Here is a 23,553-nt window from a genome sequence, read left to right as displayed (position 1 = left end):
AGCCCTTATCTGTTCCTGAGTTGCTGTACAGTGATGGATTCTGCTCATCTGTTGTGTTGCAGAGCCTGGTAAGTCGACTCAAAGAAAACATGGAGAAGTTGACAGAGGAACGGGACCAACGGGCAGCTGCGGAGAACCGGGAGAAGGAGCAGAGCAAGAGGCTGCAGCGGCAAATGCGGGACATGAAGGAGGAGATGGGAGAGTTGAGCAAGAAGGAGGCAGAGACCAGCCGTCGCAAGCATGAATTGGTAATGACTCCATTGCACACCTGGAGCTCTAGGTCATGGGAACCGAAGGGGAGTGAATTGGGAATTGAGAGCAGGGCATGTTAGAGGGACAGAAGAGAGAAAGATGCAAGAACTTGTGCTCATATAGACCTTTTAATGTTTGTGGTTTTGGTTAACTCTTAAGGAGATGGATCTGGAGAGCCTGGAGGCAGCTAACCAAAGTCTGCAAGCGGACCTGAAGCTGGCCTTTAAGAGGATTGGAGACCTGCAGGCAGCAATTGAAGATGAAATGGAGAGTGATGACAATGAAGATATGATTAACAGGTGAGCAACTACAGAAGTGTCCGGGGATGTCTCAATGAAGCAGACCCACATGTGCCTATATGAATGTGTGCACTTTCAGAAAGGTCCATTGTGAAAAAAGTTGTATATGGGAGGGGGGTTGGGCGGTAATTCTGTAGCAGTGTCCCTATAATTAAGTTCCTACTTTTCTGTATAGAAAGTAGTATTACCAGATATTTTTTCACATATAGTTTAGGTTTGAGCGTTTATGACAGCCTTAGAGCTGGTATAAGTGTTTGCACCTAAAAGCCGGAGATAGCGTGCGTTACTTATAAAATTCTATAAGTTATTTGTCTAGGACTGAGTCCCACCCAGGCTCCGCCTATGTGAATGCTCATCTGTCAAATACATCCCGTGTAAGATATACATGTATTTCTAGAATAGTGTTTATGCAGACTTTTGGCATTTTTGTGCATTTGTGGAAACATACACACTTTTTAAGCCAGTATTCTAAACATGAGCCAAGAGAGGGGAAGATGTCTTGCCTAGAGTTACAAGGAATATAGTGAGAAAAGCAGAATTTGAACCCTGACATTCTTCTTTCTCTACCTGCTTCTGTAACCGCTATGCTGCTGCTTCAGGTCTCCTCTGACCTTCTTTCTATGAGATCAGACAGGTAATGGAGCCTGCCAGCTTTTTGTCTGTGTGCACAGACCGGTGGTGAAATCAAATGAATTTGTCTAGGACAGTCTCTGCCTTTTCCGTTTCATCTGGTTTTCTTTGGCTTCAGTCATATCATTCCATATTTTTCATTTGCTTTTTTGAGCATTTCTCACATTGCTTCCATCTTTCATGATTTTTGTTTGATTTTCAGTTTGCAGGACATGGTGATAAAATATCAGAAACGAAAGAATAAAACGTGAGGACATCAGAATTTCTTGCAAATTTCTCTCCCCTCACCCCCTTGCATGCCACTGTTAGCCTGAGTTTCTGCATGTGCTGTGTCTGTGGCAGGGCAGACTGATGCATGAGCGCATCCTCTAGCTTTAATGAAGTTCTTGCTGTAGCACTGGACCAAACTGTAAATATTTTTGTTCATTCTGAACACGCCAGGAAGATATCCGTCTCTTCCTTTTAGTAACTATGTGCAGCCCAAAGAAACAGAGATACTGCCCAAACAGAGGGGCAGAAGGGCCACAAATGCCAATTCATTCATAGAGCTTCTAGATGTACACAACACACAGTGGCATAGAAAGGGGGGGAGTGCGGACCGCCCTAGGCGCCGTCTTGGTGGGAGTGCTGTCGCCTCTCTTCCCATTCCTCCCCTGCTGCATGTGCGCCTTCAATTCCCCACCATTGTACCTCTAGCTCTTGCCGATACGAGCAGCAGCTCCAACCTGCTCGCACCAGCCTCGGCGCTCCTCTCACGTTACTTCTGGGTCCTGTGACTAGGAAGTGAAGTCAGAGGGAGAGCCAACGCTGGCAGCAAGTTAGAGATGCTGCTCGCGCCGGGGAGCTAAACAGGTACGGGGGAAGGGAAGGGGAGCGCGTGCGACAAGAGGGAGCGGGAAAGGAGCGAGAGGGCAAGGGGGGCACCTCCTATCCTCACTACGCCACTGACAGCACAGATACAAGAACTGTTGGGGGTGGGAGGAGAGGGATAGTGTGTCAAAAAGCAAGGTTGATAAATATAAAGGAATGCTGAAGAGGGAAACGGGGCAAAAACCAAACAAATATGTTAATGAGTTAAAGGGCCGGTGGGCAGAAAACAAATACAGAGAGAGCACCAAAATTTAGGCACTGGGATGAGTACACTAAGCATGAATTCTGTAATTGCAGTTGTAGATGGAATTGTCATCTATAATAATAAAAAGCTAAGCGCGCATGCGCACTTGCGCCGCGTGTTCCCTGATCCCTTTTCTGTTGGGATGTGGCTCCTCAAGCCGGGACCACAGCCTGCTTTGCCCTGCCCTCCTTCGCACGCTTTAATGTGGATTCACTGATCCCACCCATGGGCCTCGCTTCAGTCTAGCACTCTATCGGGTGCTCCTCGATTGGCGAATTCCTTGGCGACGACAATGACGACACGGAGGGCTCCAGTTCTTCCCTTCCGTGAGGGGCGCATGTGCTTGCACTCTGTCCCTCTCTTCTGTGACGTCATGGGCTACTCTCCGAGAGCAGGCGAGTGAAACCCGGTACTTCCAGGTAGCTAAGGGGCGGAGTGCGGCGCATGACCAGGGTCTGGGTGGAGAAGCTGGTGCTGAAAGCGCCAGGGAGGAGCCACCCTCAAGACAAAGATGCCAGCAGAAATGTAACTATTGCAGACTGCTTAGGGGGAGGGGGGGAAGGAAGGGAGGCCTACTGCTGGACAGGGGAAGCAGGGAAAGGTGCTGATGGACAGGGGGGGAAAAAGGAAGGGAGGCCTACTGCTGGACAGGGGGAGCAGGAAGAGGTGCTGATGGACAGGGGGGAGGCAAAACAAAGGGAGAAGGGCTGCTGCTGGAAGGGAGAATGGACAGGGGGAGCATGCAAGGGGTGGTGGTGTACAGCCAAAAGAAAGACAGAAAGAAAGACAGAAATACAGAGGAGACAGAGAGAGAAAGAAATAAAGACAGACACACACCATATATATATTCTAGCACCCGTTATTGTAACAGCATAAAGTACAGCATAAAGCAGTTTCACACCTATCTTTAGATGTGAGCATTTATGCTATGTCAAAGGCTGATGTAAGTGCTTGTGCCTGTTAGCAGTTAGACGCATAACTCCTAGTATTCAGTAATCTATATGCTTAACTCCTGGGCATGCTTCTGACTCGCCCATGCCCCCTAGAAGCTGCAGACAATGAAATCGGTGCTTGCAACATCTTCAATAGCAATTTAAAAGTTTCAAGTTTTATTAAGGTTTGTTATCTACGCAATATCATAAACTTCAATGAGTATAACATTTTTTTTAAAAAAAGGAGGACAAAACAAAATGGTTTTATACAATTGAATACAAATTAAATACGTTCTAATACATAACTGGTACAGAAAGCAAGGGGGATGAACTACAATCTTTAAAGAAAGAGAAGAAACATTTAGGAAAGAACACACATGGTGGGAACATATAAAAAAGAAAAAAAAAGGAAATTTAAAGGCAGAAATAATCATAGAAATAAAAGGATAAGTTTACAAACTACTCATAGGTCTGATTAAGGTCTAAAAGGTTTAGTGATTGGTAAGTTATGTTATCTGTGTTCCAAATGTGTCCTTAAACAGGAAACTTTTTAAGGAACGCTTGAATTTTTCTAAAGAAGGTTCATTGCATAAGTACTATGGTAAATTGTTCCAAAGCTGGGGTGCTATAACCTAGAAAATGGTAGATATACTGGTCCCTATTACTTTTAAAGAAGGAATAGTCAGTAAATGTTGTGTTGATTGAAGTGCCCTAAATGGAGAATACGGTATCAAGAGACGATCCAGAAATATCGGAGCATGTGATTGTTGAAATATTAATTGGGATCAGTTAGTTCCAATTCACACCAATTTAAGCCAAAAATTAACTATTAACTCCAGTTAACATTTAGTTATTACATTCGTTTACACACTAGTCCTAAATTTGACCGCATGAGTTTATAGAATCTGTGGACAAGTGCCAAGGAAAGAGATGGGGGCTTGGTGTATATTCGTGTGTCATTCAGGGCTGGATTTAGGCATAGACAACATAGGCTCATGCCTAGGATATCAAATTTTGAGGGCATCCAGAAACTGGGGGTTGGGGCTTTTAGTTTTCCAATATCTGAGGAACTTCTCTCCCATAATCTTAAATCCAGTCCTATTGTGTTCCCAACAGTAAAGGTGTTTTCTGCCCCTTTGACAGCGTAGCCAGAGTTAACCGAGAGGAGAAATCCATAGCTGCTAATGATAAATGGAATTCTGGGCAACAGTAAGAGAGAGGCATGAGAGCCCTCATGTCACAAACAATTAATATCTCCCACTCTTCAGTCTGCATTTTCCTTTTCCCGGGTGACTTGGGCCTTGCTTACTAATGGTACAGAGGGTCATGGAAAGATTGGGTTTGACGTGGAGTTTAATTCAGGCGACAGAAAATCTCAGTTGCTCCTGGAGCTATTTTTATCTGTATAGGTTTATTCTTTATATTGTAATATCAAACCACCATTCAAAGTCTGTTATGGAAGGGAGGCTGCAATGGCTGAGAAGGATTTAAATGTCAAAAGTGAATATGCTGAACGCTGATTCATGCTTAAGATATACTGTATAATGGACATATCCTGCCGAAAGCTACAATGCACTGGCCAAGAGTGTGTGTGTGTTGGGGGGGGGGAGGGGGTAGAGAAGGGGTAGTTAGAGGGAAACTGGATAAATTAGTTAGTGGACGATAATATTCAATATCTGTTAGACACACACAGGCTTCCTGCTGCTTCTTTGGAGAGAGTCTCGCAGCTCCCCCCACTGGCTGCACTGCAGGGAGCTTTATGAGTATTATTGAGTGCTGCAGAAATCAAATTACTCCTATTTGCTTACAGTATAGATATGGTTGTTACCATAAAGGTAATGGAGGTGGTATACTGCCACGCGTTAGCAGAGATTTATCTATAAATGCAGAAATGGATTTTGCAGTGCATGCAGCAGCTTTATAAATCAGATCAATAGGGGTATGAAAGAAGCTGTATAAATTAGATGTTTTAAGGAAGTGAGATTTATGTGAGCCCGTATAAATCAGACGGGAATATAATTCTGTGGGGTCTGTGTACAGTTGTTAGGTTGATGGATGCACTCATGGTCACAGCTGCTCAGTCATTTCTATCCTGGCTGCTTAGTTTCTGTTTACCTAAAACTGCAATCACTGTTCATTCTCAGCAATGGAGTCTGGTACTGAGAGGCTGCTGATAAACCCACTGGTTCCCTTCCATACAGTCCCTAGGAGCCTGCTGCCTTCCCTGTGTGTGCTGCTACTGAACTCATTGTTGCTTCTCTGTGCCCTCCTCCCCAGAAATCCTCCTGCCTTTTCACCATTTACTCCCTGCCAGCCGTTTACTGCCTTTCTGTGCTCTTCCTGGGAGCCTCTTGCTTCTCTACCACATGCTCCTTGTGAGCTTGCTGTCTTCCCTTTTTGTGCTCCCAGGTAGTCTGAAAATCGTTTCTCTAGCACAGTCTATAGAAACCACCTTTCCTCAGCACATTTCCTATGAGAACTTCAACATACTCCTGGTAAGCACCTCCTCCCAAAGTATGCTGGCTGGGAGCTTGCCATCTCCTTTCATGCACTCCTTGCATCACATTCCTTTCTATATACTCCCTACATGAACATGCTGCTCTTCCTTTACACCTCACTGCAAGTCTTCTTCCAGACATTCTTCATGAGACTGCCACCATTCTTTGTTTCTCTTTCTTTGCTTTACAAGAGTCTGCACACACTTCACCAGACCAGTCTAGATAAATTGGCCATATTCCCCTTCCAGCAGGTGAGACACAGAAAGTAGCATAGCTAGCCAGCCAATATTTCTCACCTTCCAGGAGCTGGGGGACGGTACAGGCTGTTACAGGAGGATCTGCAAATTCTCAAAGGTTCCCAGGCTTTCAGGGGGAATAGTGAGGGCAGTGTTCCTTCCCTGTTGGGGGCCATCATACCAGGCTGCCCGAGTAAGCCCTCTTCATGAGAGCATCAAGTCTTTCACTAGGTGGAGACACTTTCAGGGCCATCAGTTGGCCTTCAGTACGGGGGAATATTCATACCATGATCCAAGTGATGGTTTTGGGGAATGATAAGGAGAAGAGAGATTTGGAGTGGGTAAATTGTGTTGGGGGTTCCATTATCTGTTAAAAAGGAGATGTTGGTGTTGGGGGTCTGGTTGGACTCAGCATTGACAATGGGACATCTAATATTGAAAACTATCCAGTTGGGATATGTGCAGCTGCACATGTTGTACAGATTGAAGCCAATATTAATGCCCTATTATTTTTGTACGATGGTGCAAGCATTAATATTGGGAAGATTAGATTACTGTAATGCTTGTATGGGGGGGGGGGTTGAAAACAAAAAGTAGGACACTGCAGGTTTTGATGCAAGACTGATTGTGGGCGCATCATGGATGGCTCATATTACACCAATTCTGAAGCAGTTGCATTGGCTTCTTGTACAGTGAAGAGTGCAATATAAAGTGTTATCAATAGTACATCAGGATTTGTTTCAAATTTTGTTGGGAGTTCTATTGTCCAAGAAGGGAATTAAGATCTGAACATGATATGAGATTATCACTGATGAAAGAGAGAAATGTGATACATGCTAGGGTTGGGAATTCACTCAATAGCAGGATTGAAATTCTGGAACTCATTGACAGGTCAAATACAATTAAACCTAGGGATGTTTTTAAAAAAACTTTTGAAAACAAAGTTATTTGTTAATGCATTCATGTGAATGAAATGAGCACTGTTTGCAATGGAAGATTCAGGATAGTTTTTTGAGTATATGTTGTGTTGTATTATTATTTATTTTGTATGTTGTTTTGTAAACTGCCTAGATTTTAGACAGTTTATACATTTTTTTAAAATAAATAAATGATGGCACACAGCAGATGTGGAGATTGCAGCAGCTAGCATCAGCAAGAACACGCCAGAAACGAACAATAAGATAGAGTCTCTATGGGCCAAAATACCAGGAACAAATGGAACAGATAGGAAGATCGGCATCTACTACCAACCCCCAGAGCAATCCGAAAAGACTGATGAAGAAATGACGGACGAGATTAAAAACGAATGCAAGGTAGGCAACGCAGTTATCGTTGGCGACTTCAATTATCTGGGGATAGATTGGAACCTAGGCAACTCTAGCTGCAGTAGAAAGACCAAGTTCCTGGATGCTGTAGGCGATTGCATCCTGGAACAACTTGTCATGGAAAATACGAGAGGAAAAGCAATTTCTAGACTTAGTTATCAGTGGTCTCAAACTCAAACCCTTTGCAGGGCCATATTTTGGATTTGTAGGTACTTGGAGGGCCTCAGAAATAAATAGTTAATGTCTTATTACAGAAATGACAATTTTGCATGAGGTAAAACTCTTTATAGTTTATAAATCTTTCCTTTAGGCTATGTCTTAATAATAATATTGTCATTTATAGATAAAGAGACATATGATCAAGAAACTTTTATTTTACTTTTGTGATTATGATAAACATACCGAAGGCCTCAAAATAGTACCTGGCGGGCCGCGTGTTTGAGACCACTGTTCTAAATGGACTACAGGGACCAGCACAGGGTATAGAAGTAGAAAGAACGCTGGGAAACAGTGATCACAACATGATCTACTTCAACCTAGACACAGGAACAAAAAATTGGTCCATAACGACGGCCACGGCACTGAACTTCCGTAAAGGGAACTATGAAGGGATGAGAGTCATGGTAAGGAAGGAGGATAAGGGCTGTAAATATGTTACAGCAAGCATGGTCCCTTTTTAAGAACATAGTCACAGAGGCGCAAAATTTATATATACTGTGTATCAAGGGTTCCAAGAAGAAGAAGGAACCGGCATGGCTCACTGTAACGGTGAAGGAAGCGATCAGAGACAAGACTTCTTTAAGGAATGGAAAAGGACAAAAACGGAAGAAACTGGAAAAAGCACAAACATCAAAGCAAGTGCCATAAGGCGGTAATTGGGGCCAAAAGAGACTATGAAGAAAAAATAGCCAAGGAGGCCAAAAACCTTAAGCCGTTCTTTCGATATATTAAGGGGAAATGACCTCGAAGGAAGCGGTGGGCATTAGATGACCAGGGAATAAAGGGAGTACTAAAGGACGACAAAGCCATCGCTGACAAACAACACATTTTTTGCATCTGTATTTACTGAAGAGGTTATATCCAATATACTGGAAGCTGACAGGCTATACACAGGAAATGAAGACAAGAAACTGACAGGGACGACGGTCAGTCTAGAAGAGGTATGCAGACAGATTGATAGGCCTTAAAATGATAAATCCCTGGGACTGGACAGCATCCACCCGAGGGTAATCAAGGAACTGAAAGGAGTTATAGCTGAACTGCTCCAACTAATAGCAAATCTGTAGATCAAATCAGGAAAGATTCTGGAAGAATGGAAAGTAGCGAATGGTACATTGAGCTTCAAGAAAGGTTCAAAGGGAGTTCCGGGAAACTACAGACCAGTGAGTCTGACTTCGGTACCGGGAAAGATGATAAAGGACCGCATTATCGATCACCTTGACAGACACAAACTGATGAGGACCTGCCAGCACAGCTTCAGCAAAGGAAGATCTTACTTGACAAATTTACTGCACTTCTTCAAAGGAGTAAATGGACAGATAGACAAGGGTGACCCAGTCGACATCGTATATCTAGATTTTCAGAAGGCGTTAGACAAGGTTCCGCATGAACGTCTACTTGGAAAAATTGCAAGCCATGGAATCGAGGGTGATATACTCAAGTGGATTAAAAACTGGTTGGCGGATAGAAAACAGAGAGTGGGGGGTGAATGGACAATACTCAGACTGGAAAAGCGTCACGAGTGGAGTGCTGCAGGATTTGGTGCTTGGGCTTTGCTCTTCAACATATTTATAAACGACCTGGAAATTGGCACGATGAGTGAGGTGATTCAATTTGCAGACGATACAAAGTTATTCAGAGTAGTGAAGACACAGAAGGATTGCGAAGACCTACAAAGAGACATAAATACGCTCGAGGAGTGGGCTGTGAAATGGCAAATGAGGTTCAACGTGAATAAGTGCAAGGTGATGCATGTTGGTAACTAAAATCATATGCACGAATACAGAATGTCCGGTGCTATACTTGGAGAGAGCCCCTAGGAATGAGACTTGGGAGTACTTGTAGACAAGTCAATGAAACTGTCCGCACAGTGTGCAGTGGCGGCAAAGCAAAGGGCGAACAGAATGCTAGGAATGATTAAGAAGGGGATCATGAAAAGATCTGAAAAGGTTCATGGTACGCCCCCACCTGGAATACTGCATCCAACACTGGTCGCCGTACATGAAAAAGAACATAGTACTACTCGATAGGGTCCAGAGAAGAGTGACTGGGGCTGGGGAGTTCCTGTACAACGAGATGCTAGAGAAACTGGGCCTCTTCCTTGAAAAGAGAAGATGATCGAAACATTCAAGATATTGTTCACCCTCTCCAAGGTGAAGAGAACGAGAGGACACTCACTAAAGTTAGAAGGGAAAAGATTCCGTACAAATGTAAGGAAGTTCTTCACCCAGAGAGTGGTGGAGGTCTGGAATGCTCTCCCAGAGGCTGTTATAGGGGAAAGCACCCTTCAGGGATTCAAAACAAGGTTCGATAAGTTCCTTCTGGAACAGAACATATGCAAGTAAGACTAGACTCAAATAGGGTACTGGTCTTTGACCTAAGGGCCGCCACGTGAGCGGACTGCTGGGCACGATGAACCACTGGTCTGACCCAGCAGTGGCAAATCTTATGTTCTTTATGTTCTTATGTTCACAGTCATTTCTTATTGCCCCTGCTGCAACAGAGAGAGTGCACAGTGTTTGGTAGCGGGCTGGGAAGGCAATAACATCAGGTCCCAGGCCTCCTGCATTCGAGCATTTGGCATCACAGGTGTTCTCAGCCCACAGTCATCTTGGATACATGTTTGTTGGCCAGCTAGGGGTTGCAGGGGAACAGCTGGAGCATACCATCCTCTTGGCAAAATGGCTAAAGAGAAAATACTTATTAGAAGAGAGACTGGTAGCTTCCTTGCCAGAGGCTTTCCCCCTGAATTTGTGCAGATTATGCACAAGACTTTTATCTCTGTGCAGAGACCTGATGATGGCCAAAAGCAGGAAGGTAGGGGGATTCTTCAGCAGGTTTTAGTGGTATAGACATTGTGGTTCAGCTAAGGCCCTGTGAGGAGATACTTTGTAATTATTTCTATCCTGGCTAATGGACTGATGTTATTAGTCATCTACTAAGTCAAGGACTTTGCATAAGGGACCAGTGGCTATGGAGGATCTGAGTCTAGTCTTGCTTAAAGCTTGGCTGTTGAGAGGTGCTGCTTGAGTAGGATAAATCTGTCTTCAATGGTGATGATGATAAAGGTGCATAAGTGGTCAATGCCTCTGACTTATGTAAGAGTCTTGAGGGTTTTTGAGCTATGGTATCAAGCAGAGACAGTGTCTCCCTGGAAACACACAGTCCTAGAGAAAGGAGCATTTCTACAGGCAGAACTGGAGAAGGACTTGACTTTGAACTGCTTGAAGGTCAGGTCATGGCTATTGCCTGCTACAGAGGATTGCTGCAGGGTGACACCATGGTGGTGTGAACTGAATTTTTCTCTCCATGAGAGGATTGTGTCACCATGGGATTTGAATCTGGTGTTGTGGGACTTGGCCAAAACTCTGTTTCAGTCCTTACACAATGTGCTAACTCTCAATGTGGTGTATTTGGTGGCAATTTGTTCAGCCTATAACATCTCCAACTATAAGCCATCTCATGTAGGGATTTGTATTTGGACCTCACAGATGATTTCATCCTTCTTGCCCATGGTAATATACCCCTTTTACATGAATCAAGAGGTAGTCAAATACTCATTCTGCATATCTGATGAGGGGGGTTCAGGGCCTAGTCTTCGCTGTCTAGATATCTGCAGGAAATTGTTGAGGTATCTAAAGGTGATCAGTCTGTTCCACAAACCAGACAGACTGTATGTGTTGTTTGCTGGTCTGTGAAAAGGAGATGTGAATGCCAAACCTACTATCTCCAGATGGATTTTAATATGTTGAGAAGGGGCTGTAGGTTCTAGAAGCAGTCTGAGCTCACTTAACCAGGATACATCTGACTTCCTGAGTGGAAAATACATTGCTTCTGCTGGAGGCCATTTGGAAAGTGGCAGTGTGGTCCTCCCTTTGCTAAATATTACTGACTAGATGTGCAGTGCCAAAACGATGCATCCTTTGAACTTCACCCAAGTTATAGAAATTTTGGTATGTCTTTCTTGTCTAGACTGTTCTGGCAGGATTTGAAGGAAGGTGAAATTTAAACTTAATTTCCTTTCTTGGAAACCTGCCATACCAGTCGGGGGTCTGCCCAGGAAGTCAGTTGATGCAGTCATGTTGGCCCCTCTTGATGGATCCTAGGCCTGGTTAGTGGAGAGAGACCAAGACGGGTTTGGAGGATGCTTATATGCTATTAATCCTGCTGAGGTTTAGGTTTCTTGGTTTCCAAGGGTTGAAGGACTCTGGAATTGAGCAACCTCAGGAAAAAAAATTGGAGAGAGATTTCAATTGGTTTTTAGAGTTTGGTTTATCTGGTAGTGTTTGGGTTTAGGTAGATGGATTCAAAACTGGTCAGGAATCTTTGTCTTCATTTGCAGGTAGAGGTATATATCTTTCAGACAAATTGCAAAAGTATAGGGGAGAAGGGAATGGGACTTGTATACCACTTTTTTGTGGTTACACATTCAAAGTGGTTTACATATATACAGATACTTATTTTGTATGTGGGGCAATTGAGGATTAAGTTACTTTCCCAGGATTACAAAGAGCCACGCTGGAATTCAATCTGACAATCTCAGGGTGTTGAGTCAGTAGCTCTACCACTAGGCCATTCCTCACCTCCATAGTTTCAATGTATGTTATGTTCTTATTTTCTTTGAGCTTCATCAAATTGACTTCTACTAGGGGCAAGATATTTACAATGAACCATTATTATGAAATTCACTACCAGCTGTGTTAAATGGCATTTCTAGCTACTTATTGTTTCATGAGGCATTGAAAACTTGGCTATTTGAGAAGAACTAAGGTTGAATGTTGTTTATCAGAGATTTTGTCTATTTTGATTGACATAACTTAACTGTGGTTTATATTATATTAGCAATGTATTGTTTTGTTTACTTTAATTGTAAACCACATTAAAACTTTGTTGCGTTAAGCAATATATAAAACTAATAAATCAAATATAACCTCCTTGTATGGACTGGTTTGACAGGATACCAGGAAAGGAAATTAATGGTAAGATTTAATTTCACCATATTTTCAAACTCCCGAAAATGGGGTTGTGCATGACTTTTAGTGCAGAAGAAGAAGCAGCTGTTAAGAAACACTGCTCATTAACTCTTGCCAACTGGAGGACAATATATGATGGCTGGGTAGAATAAATTAAACCTCTGCAGGCAGCAGGGGCTCTGTTCCTCCCTCCTCCCTTTCTGCCAACAGCTGACTTACCAGGGCAAAATTCTACACTTAGAACTTTTGGTATTACATATCTAAGAGGGCCCCATCTAAATATACTTGCCTAGTTTGCCTGTGCCTTAATCCTTCCCTGATCTGTCTCTCAGAGATCTCGTCTCTTCCTCGTAAGTTGTACACGCCCCAAGGTGTGTACAGTATCTGTCATCTTCCCTTCCCCTTGCCACCCTACCTTCGCAGAAGCCAAGCCTGCATAGAAGAGAAAGATTGGCAGTTTGAACCTCCTTACACATGCACACTCAAGGCATACCCAGTTCAGCTCCCTCCTATGTCCTCTTGGAGGGAGCAAGATGCAGCAGGCCTGCCACTGACATCAGCTTTAAGAGACTACTTTGCCATTCTCTATGCTAGCTGTTGCAACACTGCACTGACACCCCCTTGAAGCCTGCTACCCTAGAAGGATGCTTAGTCCACCTTAGTGGTAGGGCTGGCCCTGAGCTCATGATCTCCTGTCCCAGCTGTCCTTTCTTTTTGTGTCTGTGTCTAAAAACTCATCTCTCTGATGAATTATAACAAGCTGTGGCAGGTGAATGAGGAATTTGGTCAATAGCAGATTTCCATAGCAGACACTATTTAATATACTCACATCCTGCAAATTGGTTTTCTTTACTGAGCTTTCCTGAGTTACTTCATGTCATGCCTTGTGACACCTTGGCAGTGGCTCAGGGCAGACTTCTGCTCCATTCGCCCTCTGAACAGCTGCTTGCACTGAGATGATGAAGTATTTATTGATTCAAAATTATTTTAATGGGATAAACAGATTAAACTAAGTGAACTACTTTCAATCCAACCATCAAAACAGATTCTAGAGGTTAAATCACCTATAGTTGCAAGGAATTGGTGTGGGTTATAGTTTAAAGTCAAGGTAAATTTTAATGGAAAAGGTTCGATTTTATGTAAGGAGGTGTAATGTGATCGGCTTGGGAGGACCATGCAACAGGACTCGGGTGCATTAGAGCATTTGTATATGAGAAAGGGTGGGAGAGAAAAGGATTTAGGCCACAGTACTGGAATACTACAGGTTACGAATGAGATGCACTGGCAAAACTGTACGTGGCAATCTCACAAGTGAAATAGGAGTATTGTAGGGTAGGACTGAGAATCCTCTGTGCTCCTCCCTTTGTTTTGAACTGTTACTGATTTTGTACATATATAGTCCCTCTGCTATAAAGCTGCTCCACGTACCCACCACCCTTTCTGACCAGAAATATTTCCCTATGTTGCCTTTTAGTATTATACTTTTCAACACCATTACCCATCACCTCTTGTTCTAGAACTTCCCTAATACCTCTTTTGCCCTGCAGGATTCTTGCTGTTCCATTACTGAAACAAGTACCAAATTCTGCTAATGCAACCCACTCTTGCTCTGTGATTCCTGCACCGAGATCCTTTTCCCCAAATGCTTTTCAATCTATCTCAGTCCTGTTTCATGGCCTTCCCATGCAGAGCACATCTCAGACCCAGCTTTGATATAACCTTTTTGTGTAGAGAGCCAAGGAGGAATTGAGTGAGCCCAGAGATGTTTTCACTACACCGGCCATGAGAAGAAAGTGGAAAGCAGGAAACTCCATTGCCAGCATTACAACACCCAGCTGTGGGGTGGATTCTCTTAGTAGTAATTTTACTGCGCTCCAGTTCTCCTGAGCTGTTCCAGGCAGCACTTTTGCATGCACAAATGGCTGGATTTTCAGAGATATGCAAGACCAGTGACCCAACATAAAGCCAAGAGCACAGATGTACTGAATAGGGACAGACAATAAATGGAGTTCAGGACTGTCTTGTCATCATCCTTTGTGCATGCTGGCAAGCTCTAGTTTAGGAGCAGGTGTGGTCCCAGCAGTTGTTTCTGAATACAGGATGTCACTAATTACATGGGCTTACAGTATACCTGAAGTACTAACAATCTGCTCTGAACACAGAAGTTCATACCACAGCCTGCCAAGACCATGTGCTATGCCAGCTCACTTAACACTTACCTCTGCCAGGTAATAACAGATCTTTCTTTTTCCTCCCTGATATGGGTACAGTGAAAAGGACTCGGATGGGGACTCGGAACTGGAAGATCGTGTTGATGGGGTCAAATCATGGCTGTCTAAGAACAAAGGCTCCTCGAAAACCTTCTCCGATGATAGCAGCTTAAAGAGTTCAAGGTCAGTGTTCTTGTAAAAGAAATAACCATCAGCATTTTATTCCCATAGCAACAGAGAAAGAATAGGAAGGAATTCTGAGACATAGAAGAAACACACATTCTGCTGGTGGGGAGGGGGGGGGGGAGGGATAAGAGCTTTTTACACTACAGAGAAGGGGGGCTATATGCCCTGCAGCCTGCCAGGAGGACAGGGCTTCATTCTTTAAAGTTTGATGGGGAGAGGGGCTTTACCTTGTAGGCTTGTGGGGCAGCAGGTCATATGAAGGCCTATTCTAAACATTTCGCCCTCAGCACATCCTGACGAAGTAGGTAACCAGAAATCTTTGTGGCACATCTCACAGAGATCAAAGCTTAACCCCCCCCCCCCCAGTGTTTTGTGGATCAGTGACCTCTATAAAACAATGGGAAGTCAAGAAGATATCTGTGTGAAGACATGGAGTAGGCACAACTGATATAGACTAGCTTGTCCAAATTCAGTTCTTGAGCGACACAAACAAGCCAGCTTTTCAGGATATCTATAATGAATACATGTGAGATAGATTTGAATATAATGGAGGTAATAAGCATGCAGATCTCTCTCGTGTATTTATTAGGTAAATCCTGAAAATCTGGTGGGTTTCTGGCTCTAAAGGACTGAATTTGGATGAGTTTGGGTTAGAGGGTACAGGTTTGTTATCTGTGGAAGGAATCCATGACTGTGGATCCAATGAATCTCAAAAGTCCCTTCTACTCCCCCCCCCCCCATTGAACAAGAACAGAATGAACTCATTTGATCAGTTCTGTTGTGCAGATGTCAAACAATTTCTGGTCAATATTCAGCCCATGGTGGTCAGTGTTTTTTAATTGCTGACCACTACAGAAGAATTAGCCCTGGATATTCAGTACCAGGCCATTTCTGGACACTGGCACTTAGTATCTGGTACTAATTCAAAACATGCTAGCCCCTGGCTGGGGCTTGATTTTTCATTTAGGAGGGGGGGACCAGGAGCCCCAGTGCTGCTACCCAGAAGTTAACTGGCCACTGGTGACTATTCAGACTGCTTAGTGGCTAAAGTTAGGACTTTTTTTTTTGCCCTAACTTTAACTGCTTATGTAACTGGTTGGCGAAATGAATATCGCCTTTAACCAGTTACATACTAGCTCCTCCCAGGCTCTGCCCAAGCTCTACTCATGGACTGCCCCTATATTGACTGGATAGTGCAGCCATGATTTGTGGTGATAGTAGCACTATACAGTTAAGTACCGTGAAACATTAGCCAGTAGGAGCCCATAAACGGCCCAGTTAAATTTCTTTGAATATTGAGTGGTTTGAGCCTGATTTGCCGAGGTTTGTTTCCCATGGACACAGAATGGGGAAAATGCTTAATAAGTCAGGGCCTTTATTACCTATAATTCCTGTTTCTGAAGTTCTAAATCTAATGGTAATCTCACAGTACCAGCACTGGATAAATGTAATGGAATAAATCAAAAGAAATGTGAATGTGGAAATGGGTCACTTCCAGCAGTACATTACCGTTCCCAGCATATTCTCCTAGCTCTTCTGTTTAAATATTGTTTACTACCTTCATGTAATGGAACTGATTTATTTCCTTTCTTTCTCTCTTCTGTTTCTCTGTTTGTGAATTTTGTTGCCTTGACTGTTGGATGATTTTCTCCCTTCAGGCTTGCTTCAAATACAGATTTGAAAGAGGGAAAAGAGGGGAAGGAGGTCAAGGAAGCTGAGGAGAGGCCCATATCTGTCATGAGTTCCCTCAGCTACAGAAAACGGGCTAATATTAAAGATTCTATAGGTGGTAAAGGGGATGAGGACTCCCTTTTTTCTACCTTAAAAGAGAGACCAGACTCTCCTGATAGATCTTTCCGAAAAGCCAAGAAGAACCCTATAGCGAGCAGCTGCTTAGATGACACCTTTTCTGTAAGCTCCTGGAAAAAATCTCAGGGTAGTGGTGAGGATCTGGATGACCGGGGCTCCATGGTATCTCAGGCTTTTTCTGAGGCTAGCAGTAGAGCCAGGAAGGGTCTGGAGAAGAGATGGTCAGTTGCCAGCCCCGAGTTTGATAAAGTGTCTTCTGTCTCAGCATCCATTGGTCGAGCATCTACACGGCGGGGCATAGAGGTTGAAGAAGACACCAGGTCAACTTTGAGTTTTGCTCTGTCTAGTCCAACTAGCCTAAGACGTAGCACATGCAGACTTGATGATCCATTAAGTGCAGTTCCCAGTGCCATTAGTCCATCACTCAGCCGAAGGTCAAATTTTGGACTGGAGAGCTCCACAACAAGCAATCGTTCTGAATCCCGATTGTCTCTTACTACAGGACAATTCAATGACTTGGATGATGTTAACAGTGTTGCACTAAGTGATACTCGGTCCCTGTACAGTCAACATTCTGTTGGGCGAAGTTTCTCTGTTCCACCAAGACCCAGAACTTCTGCACCTGATGAAAAGCTAGTAGAGGACTCTGATATAAGACCTGTAGGTCATCGAAGCTATTTGGATCCTGATCTCGAGGCAGCCATTAATGAGGTTCTCAGTTACAAACCAGTCAAGTTCAAGAGAAAGAGCCTAGAACCAGACTCTGAGGAAGAGGAGGACAAGAGAAGTGTCAGGAGTATGAAGAGCTGGAAGCTGGAAGCTGGGGAGCCTTCCACCAGCCTTCGCAGGTCAGCTTCTGCTCTTGAATTTTCCAGACCTCATACCAGGAGAAGCAAGAACATGACGAGCAGTTCTGATTCAGAAGATTCCTCAGAGGAGGACCGCAAAAAGAAAAGCTCTAAGAAGCATGGCAAAAAGTCCAAGAAGAAGGCCAAGAAGAAAGAGACGGACTCATCCTCAGAATCTTCTTCATCTTCAGAATCATCTTCAGGCTCCACTGTCTCCTATCGCAGTGGTGGCAGTGTTAAGAGGGGGCCCAAGAAAAAGAGCCGGGCATCTGAAGGAGATGATCCAAAAGAGTCAAGGGATACAGAAAAATCAAGCAAGCAGGCTAAAAAGGAGGAGAAGAAGAGGAAAAAGCAGATGGACAGTCTGATGATGAAGTATCTGTACCGGCCAGAGAGCGATTAATCAGTAGGTATTTGAAGACTGAAGCATGACGGATTGCACTGTGTGCATTTAACAGCAGTGATGCTGCACAGGGCCCCTAACTACATTAATAACAAATTTTACTGCATGTGTGTGAATCTGCCAACCTAATCGTATGCAAATTTTATGATCTCAGTTATTTCACCTACCCTCCACTTCTATTATTTCTAATGCCTCTCCCTGCCCTCTTCTATTCCCCAGCCATGTCAAGCCTGGGGTTGGGGAATCTATCTTACAACAGATCTCATGCTGACGGGGTTCAGTAGACTGCACTGAAGATCCAGGGGACTCCAAGTTCTGGATTGCTGCGAGTTTTGTAAATTGAGCTGATAGCAAGTCTAATCTTGCTGGTGGCAGTATAGTGGATATATAGTTGGTGTCCTTACTGATTCTACAAATAAGTAGGGAAGAAAGTCTGGAACTGTTTAAGTTGGACTAGATAGAAAGAAGGTAGCCTGGTCAGGGGGTAGGGGCCTAAATGTATCATTTCAGGTCAGATTCCAAAGCAGGACTTAATTTTGTCAATCTGCATTTTAATGGTTGTTTGACTCCAAAGATGATGTTTTTCTTGTCTGTTTGCCTGAGGTTGGAAGTGTACCCAATATCCATCAGCACAGCTGGCAATATAAAAGCATGAATCTGCTGTGAGGACATTTATAGAGCCAGGTGCTCCTGCTTGGATAATCACTGGCGTGTATGGGGGGAGGGGAAAGTAGCCGTGTTCAGCACACACATCCCACCCTTCTCTAATACAGCTGTCTAATGCTGCAGTTGATTGCATCTCTCCAGTGAAGCAAGTCAGAGTGAAGGCAAGATTACATTTATGTTCCTTTGTGGTAAGGAAGATGATCGGGGGCACCTTCTCCAAATTTCCTCATGGGCCTGATAGTGAAAGCATTTGAGAAACAGACATGCAGTCACCCCTCGGTGGATAACTAAGCAAATTTACAATGCATGCACACTATCTGGAAGCTCCAAAATGAACTCGGCAAAAGGAGTACGATTCTTAATTATTGTTGGATTAAATCAGCTGTAGGGCTGCTATAAGTGATTGGGTCTTAAATAAAGGCATGTTTTTGGCTTCTAGTATTTTATCAAGAAATGTAGGCTTGGAATATGCACCTTTTTGCCACTTTAAACAAGATTCCCACTTATAAAATTTCTGTCATATTTCCACCTGTTTCTCCTTTACTCTAGTGTATATATTTATGCCTCTAAGGGAGGAAATATTATCAAGCTGCATTAGGACAATAACCCATGTTGTTAGCTCCATAATGCAAATTAAAGGGCTCTCACACATATTATCTATCCATAACCCAGTGATATTTAGGTCACCAGAGTTACTATGTAAAACCCATAACACAAGTTGCAGTGAACACCAGGTGCATACCACAAGTCATGTTATGGCCTTAAATGGCCGTAAAATAACCCCATGCAAAAGCTGGGGTTATTTCATTGTGCCAGAAGCATTGGACCTCAAAGCAGCGACCCAATTTTCCCAGGATGGAGCTTAAAAGGACCATGATGCTATCCATCCACCTATTATCACACTTTCCATTCCCTAATCACAATCCCTCAATCCCCATCAAAGAACTCTTATCATTGGGAGCCTATAGACTCTGTGCATCATAGTACAATGGGTCCTAGGGCAAGAGCGGTCCCCAATTGCTCTTGCCCTCCAGTGCCATCTCCCAAAATGGTGCCCCTAGTGGTAGTCTCAGGCTGCTAATGCTAGGGGGGTCACATTTTCATATAAGGCTCAAAGAAATATGAACTCTAGCAGTAGTAGCACAAAACTATTCCTAGGGGCACTTATTTTGCCTGTCCTAAGACCAACTAGTCCGTCAGATACAGGGTTGGTAGGCCCTAATAATTGAGGAGTGCTCTGTGGGAGGTGGGGAGTTCTGATTGTGGATGGATGGAAGACACTGAGGTCCCTTTAGGCTCTGGACCAGGAGCATTAGGCTGCAGCTTTGAGACCCAGTGCTCCCAAGTCACTGGAATAATGCTGCTTGCAAATGGCTTTCAAGCAGAGTTATTCATTTATCATGGGAGTCAGCAGTTTGTGGTACTGAGATATTCATAGGTTGATGGCTCCCTATGGAATCACAAGGGGGAAATTCTCAAAACTTTAACGTGGTTGCTAAACTTGTCCAGCCAGTTTAGCGTTTTTAATAAACTTGAAACTTGATATATCAAAACGGCTTACCATGGTCTTTTCTGAGCTTCCTAGCAGTCTTTGACTCTGCCATGCAAATGCATTATGAGATCATTAATATTTAAAGGAGCACTCCAAGTGATTCTCTGTTATCTCTGGATGATTCCCTAACCTCGCTGTCCTACATTTGTGAGGAAAATTTTCTGGTAGGTCTGAGCTATCGTGTCCTTACTTTCAGGTCAGTGCCTGAGCACTGATTGGCTCAAGCATTGACAGCTCAGACTTGCCAGAAAATTTTGCTACCACCAAGCAACACCCCCCTCTCCCAACAGTGGGAGAGATGCTCACTCCCTCCTGCCACCATGCAACAACCCCTGACCCCCCCCCCAGCAGCGGGAGAGATGCTAACTCTCCCATCACCAAGGAACCCCCCCCCCCCGATACCTCCTAGCAGTGGGAGAGAAGCCCACTCCCTCCCACCGTTACCATCATGACCCCTCCATATGCTTCAGATGACTCACCCTGCCTCCCCTAGTTTATGAAGTCTGGCCAGAGGGATGCCTACCGATTCAAAATGACGGGCCTTCCCCTCCTTGGTGCATCCTGGGATGCGCCGGGAAGGGGCCTAGGGTTCTGATTGTCCTAGGTTGCTTAAGGCTCCTCCTATGGTAGGAGCCCTTAGGTGTCTGGGCCAATCAGAGTCTTAGGCCCAACGAGGAGGGGAAGGCCTGGCATTTTGAAAAAGTGGGTCTGCTGGCTGAAGGGGGGTAGGCATCCTTCTGGCCTGCCTTCGTAACCAAGGTTTCCAAGTTTTTCCATGGGAAAGGGGGGGGTGTCAGAGGCGCGGCAGCAGGAGGGAGTAGGCATCTTTCCTGTTGCCAGGGGGTTGCTTGGCGGGAGAGAATAGACATCTCTCCCACTGCTGGGGGTGGGGGGGGGATTCAGGGGTTGTTGCATGGCAGTAGGTGGGAATGGGCATCTCTTCTGCTACTGGGGGGGTTGCTTGATGGCAGTAGAAGGGAGCGGGCATGCATCCCTCCTGCCGATCTTCGATTTGGGGATCTGTTTTTTTTGCGCATTTATTCTGCGCATGTGCCAATTGCCATCACCAGCGATTGGCACATGCAAATTTAGCGACCCTCCACAAACCTCATTTGCATGCATGTTTTTTAAAGAATAACTCACATTTTTGAAATCGTTACAGTAGCATCCGCGACAGCTGCCTGTCGGATTTTACCACGCACATTTGAGAATCTTCCTCTAGGTATGGTAAAAGCTCCCTTTTACCGCAATGTGATAACTTCTTCCTCCCTCCTCTTCACCAAGTGTCATGTCATGTGGCTTTTGGTGCAGACCCTGCATCATTTTGTTGGCATTCTTCTGGATTGTCTCCAGCATTTCTATTTTACTGTGTGGATTGTTAGCTGGTCTTTCCAAATAATCCTAGTGTCAGTGTGCAGCATTTATTATTAGTTGTATACGCTTCCCTTTCTCAGAGACGGTGGGTGTGCATATCAGTCTAACCCTGATCATCACAGATACTTTACATGTTAAATTATCCTCTTAAATACCTTTCACAGGTGCTGCTGCTGCTTCTTCCCCCAAAATGGTCATGCCCAGGGCTGTAGGAGCCCTTCTTTTCAGACACACCTTCATTGATGGTCGGTTAGCTTGTAGAAACAAATCTTCCCTCTCTCCATTCCTGGCCTGAGCACACCATCACTGAGATGGCAGTGGGGAAAATATTAATATTGCTGGCAACTGAAGAACTGGTTGAAAGATTGTACTGGACAGAGCATATCTTCCCCTAGCTGAGGAATGAATATGCCAGTCTTTTCAGGCTTATCCCTTTGGAAACCAGTGGATGAAATTCGCCACGGGCCAAACAATATCTTCAACCACTTCATTTCAAGGGATATTAAAATTTGCTATGCACTGGTACTTGTGAACCATTTCTAAATGCAATATAAAGGTGATTAAAGGAAAGCTCTGGTTGAGGTCTACTTGCTTTTAATATGATGGGTGTGCCAGCTTTCCCTGGTGCTGCCCAAATGTTCCACAAGGTCTGCTCCTAAATATTTTTTTCTCTCTCCTCTTTTATTTTTCAGGCCTTGCTCTACCTCCCCCCTTCCTCATGAAAAACTTCCACTTGCTCCCCCAGCACTCCTTTGCTCATTCTGTCTGCTCCCTCTACCTTCCCCTTGCCTCCCCCCCACCACTCTTTATTACTCATGATTTCCTTTCATTATGCCACTTGCTCTGTACTGCTGACTCTATGGCTCTGAGTGGCTTTCGATCATGTTGAGCTGAACAGTGTTCTGCACGCTCTTGTCTCTTGAGAGTCATCCTAAGAACAGTGCATGACAGATTTCTGAGACCAAGATGACATTTTCCCTCTTCTCTATCACCCCATCCCTTTACCTGCAGAACAGTTTTACAGAGCAACAGGTATTGGGAATGGGAATGCAACCCTGTCACTGCACTAGGTCACCAATCTAAGGGCCTCTTTTACAAAGCCGCACTAGCGGCTGCCCTGCGCTAACAGCCTCGAAGCCCATAGAGATTTAAAGGGCTTAGGGGCTGTTGCTGCGCGGCAGCCGCTAGCGCAGCTTTGTAAAAGAGGTAGTAAGTTTGAAAGGTATTGGCCGAGTGGAAGCAGCTATGTTTACTCTTTGTGAAACAGCGGATCTCACTCAGTGAATTACTCTAGCATTGCTTATGGATTCATGTCAGGGAATTATCATCTCAGAAAAGAACTCTCTCTTCTTTCTTACAAAGAATAGGAAGGGGAGGCGAGGGAAGTGACAGGAAAAGCAGGCTGTGTGACACAAATACTGCAACCTCCAGAAGAGCCTTTGAATTTTAATAAGAGAAATTAGACAACAGAAAATAGGGAAAACTATTGATTTTTCTTCTGTTTCAGCTAAAGAATGTCTGGTATCTAAACAAGGTGTTACATCTGAGGCAAGATTTCATGGCTGCCTTGCTCCACAAAGGCCTATGCTCTCTGTCCTTCCCTCAGTTATTGTGGCTAGTTTCATGCAGAGTTGGAAGGGTAAGAATGGAAATGAGCTGTAGAAGTGAGGCAGTCATCCCCTCTGCCCCTTGTCTCAGCTGGAGAATTAATTGTGTGCAGGGCAGAAAGTTCAGTGCTTGTATAGATTGACTAGTATTTTAGCCCCTTACATTAACGGGTGCTAGAATATATGTCTGTGTGTCTTTATTTCTGTCTCTCTCTCCCTCCCCCTGTCTGTCTCTCTCCCTGGCCCCCTTTGTCTGTCTGTCTTTCTGTGTCTCTCCCTGCCCCCGTGTCTTTCTTCTTTTCTTTCTATCTATCTGTCTCTCTCCCTGCCTCCTATGCAGCAGCATTTCTCTCCCACTACTTCTCTGTGCACAGCCACAGCAGCAATCCCTCCCTCTCCATTTCCCTCCCCCCACACCAC

The 23,553-nt window shown here is 44.3% G+C and overlaps 1 protein-coding gene across 21 annotated transcripts in view; it reads left to right on the top strand.

Annotated features, from left to right (window-relative positions):
* The window catches only part of MYO18A (myosin XVIIIA), a 361,012-nt gene that overhangs the window by 325,588 nt on the left and 11,871 nt on the right, over window positions 1-23,553 (top strand). For 15 of the 21 annotated variants that reach the window (XM_033921159.1, XM_033921155.1, XM_033921170.1 and 12 more), the window contains 5 exons: window positions 63-248; window positions 412-551; window positions 1,384-1,428; window positions 14,749-14,871; window positions 16,533-17,934. In XM_033921159.1, the coding sequence (XP_033777050.1) occupies window positions 63-248; window positions 412-551; window positions 1,384-1,428; window positions 14,749-14,871; window positions 16,533-17,934 (1,896 nt within the window). Of the gene's footprint in view, window positions 1-62; window positions 249-411; window positions 552-1,383; window positions 1,429-14,748; window positions 14,872-16,532; window positions 17,938-23,553 lie in introns of those variants that run through there. The other 6 variants (XM_033921154.1, XM_033921151.1, XM_033921156.1 and 3 more) reach the window with 4 other exon arrangements.

The sequence above is a fragment of the Geotrypetes seraphini genome, chromosome 15 (assembly GCF_902459505.1).
Source record: "Geotrypetes seraphini chromosome 15, aGeoSer1.1, whole genome shotgun sequence".
NCBI lineage: Eukaryota > Metazoa > Chordata > Amphibia > Gymnophiona > Dermophiidae > Geotrypetes > Geotrypetes seraphini.
Note: the sequence above shows the minus strand (reverse complement) of the source record. Positions and strands in the feature narration are given on the sequence as shown.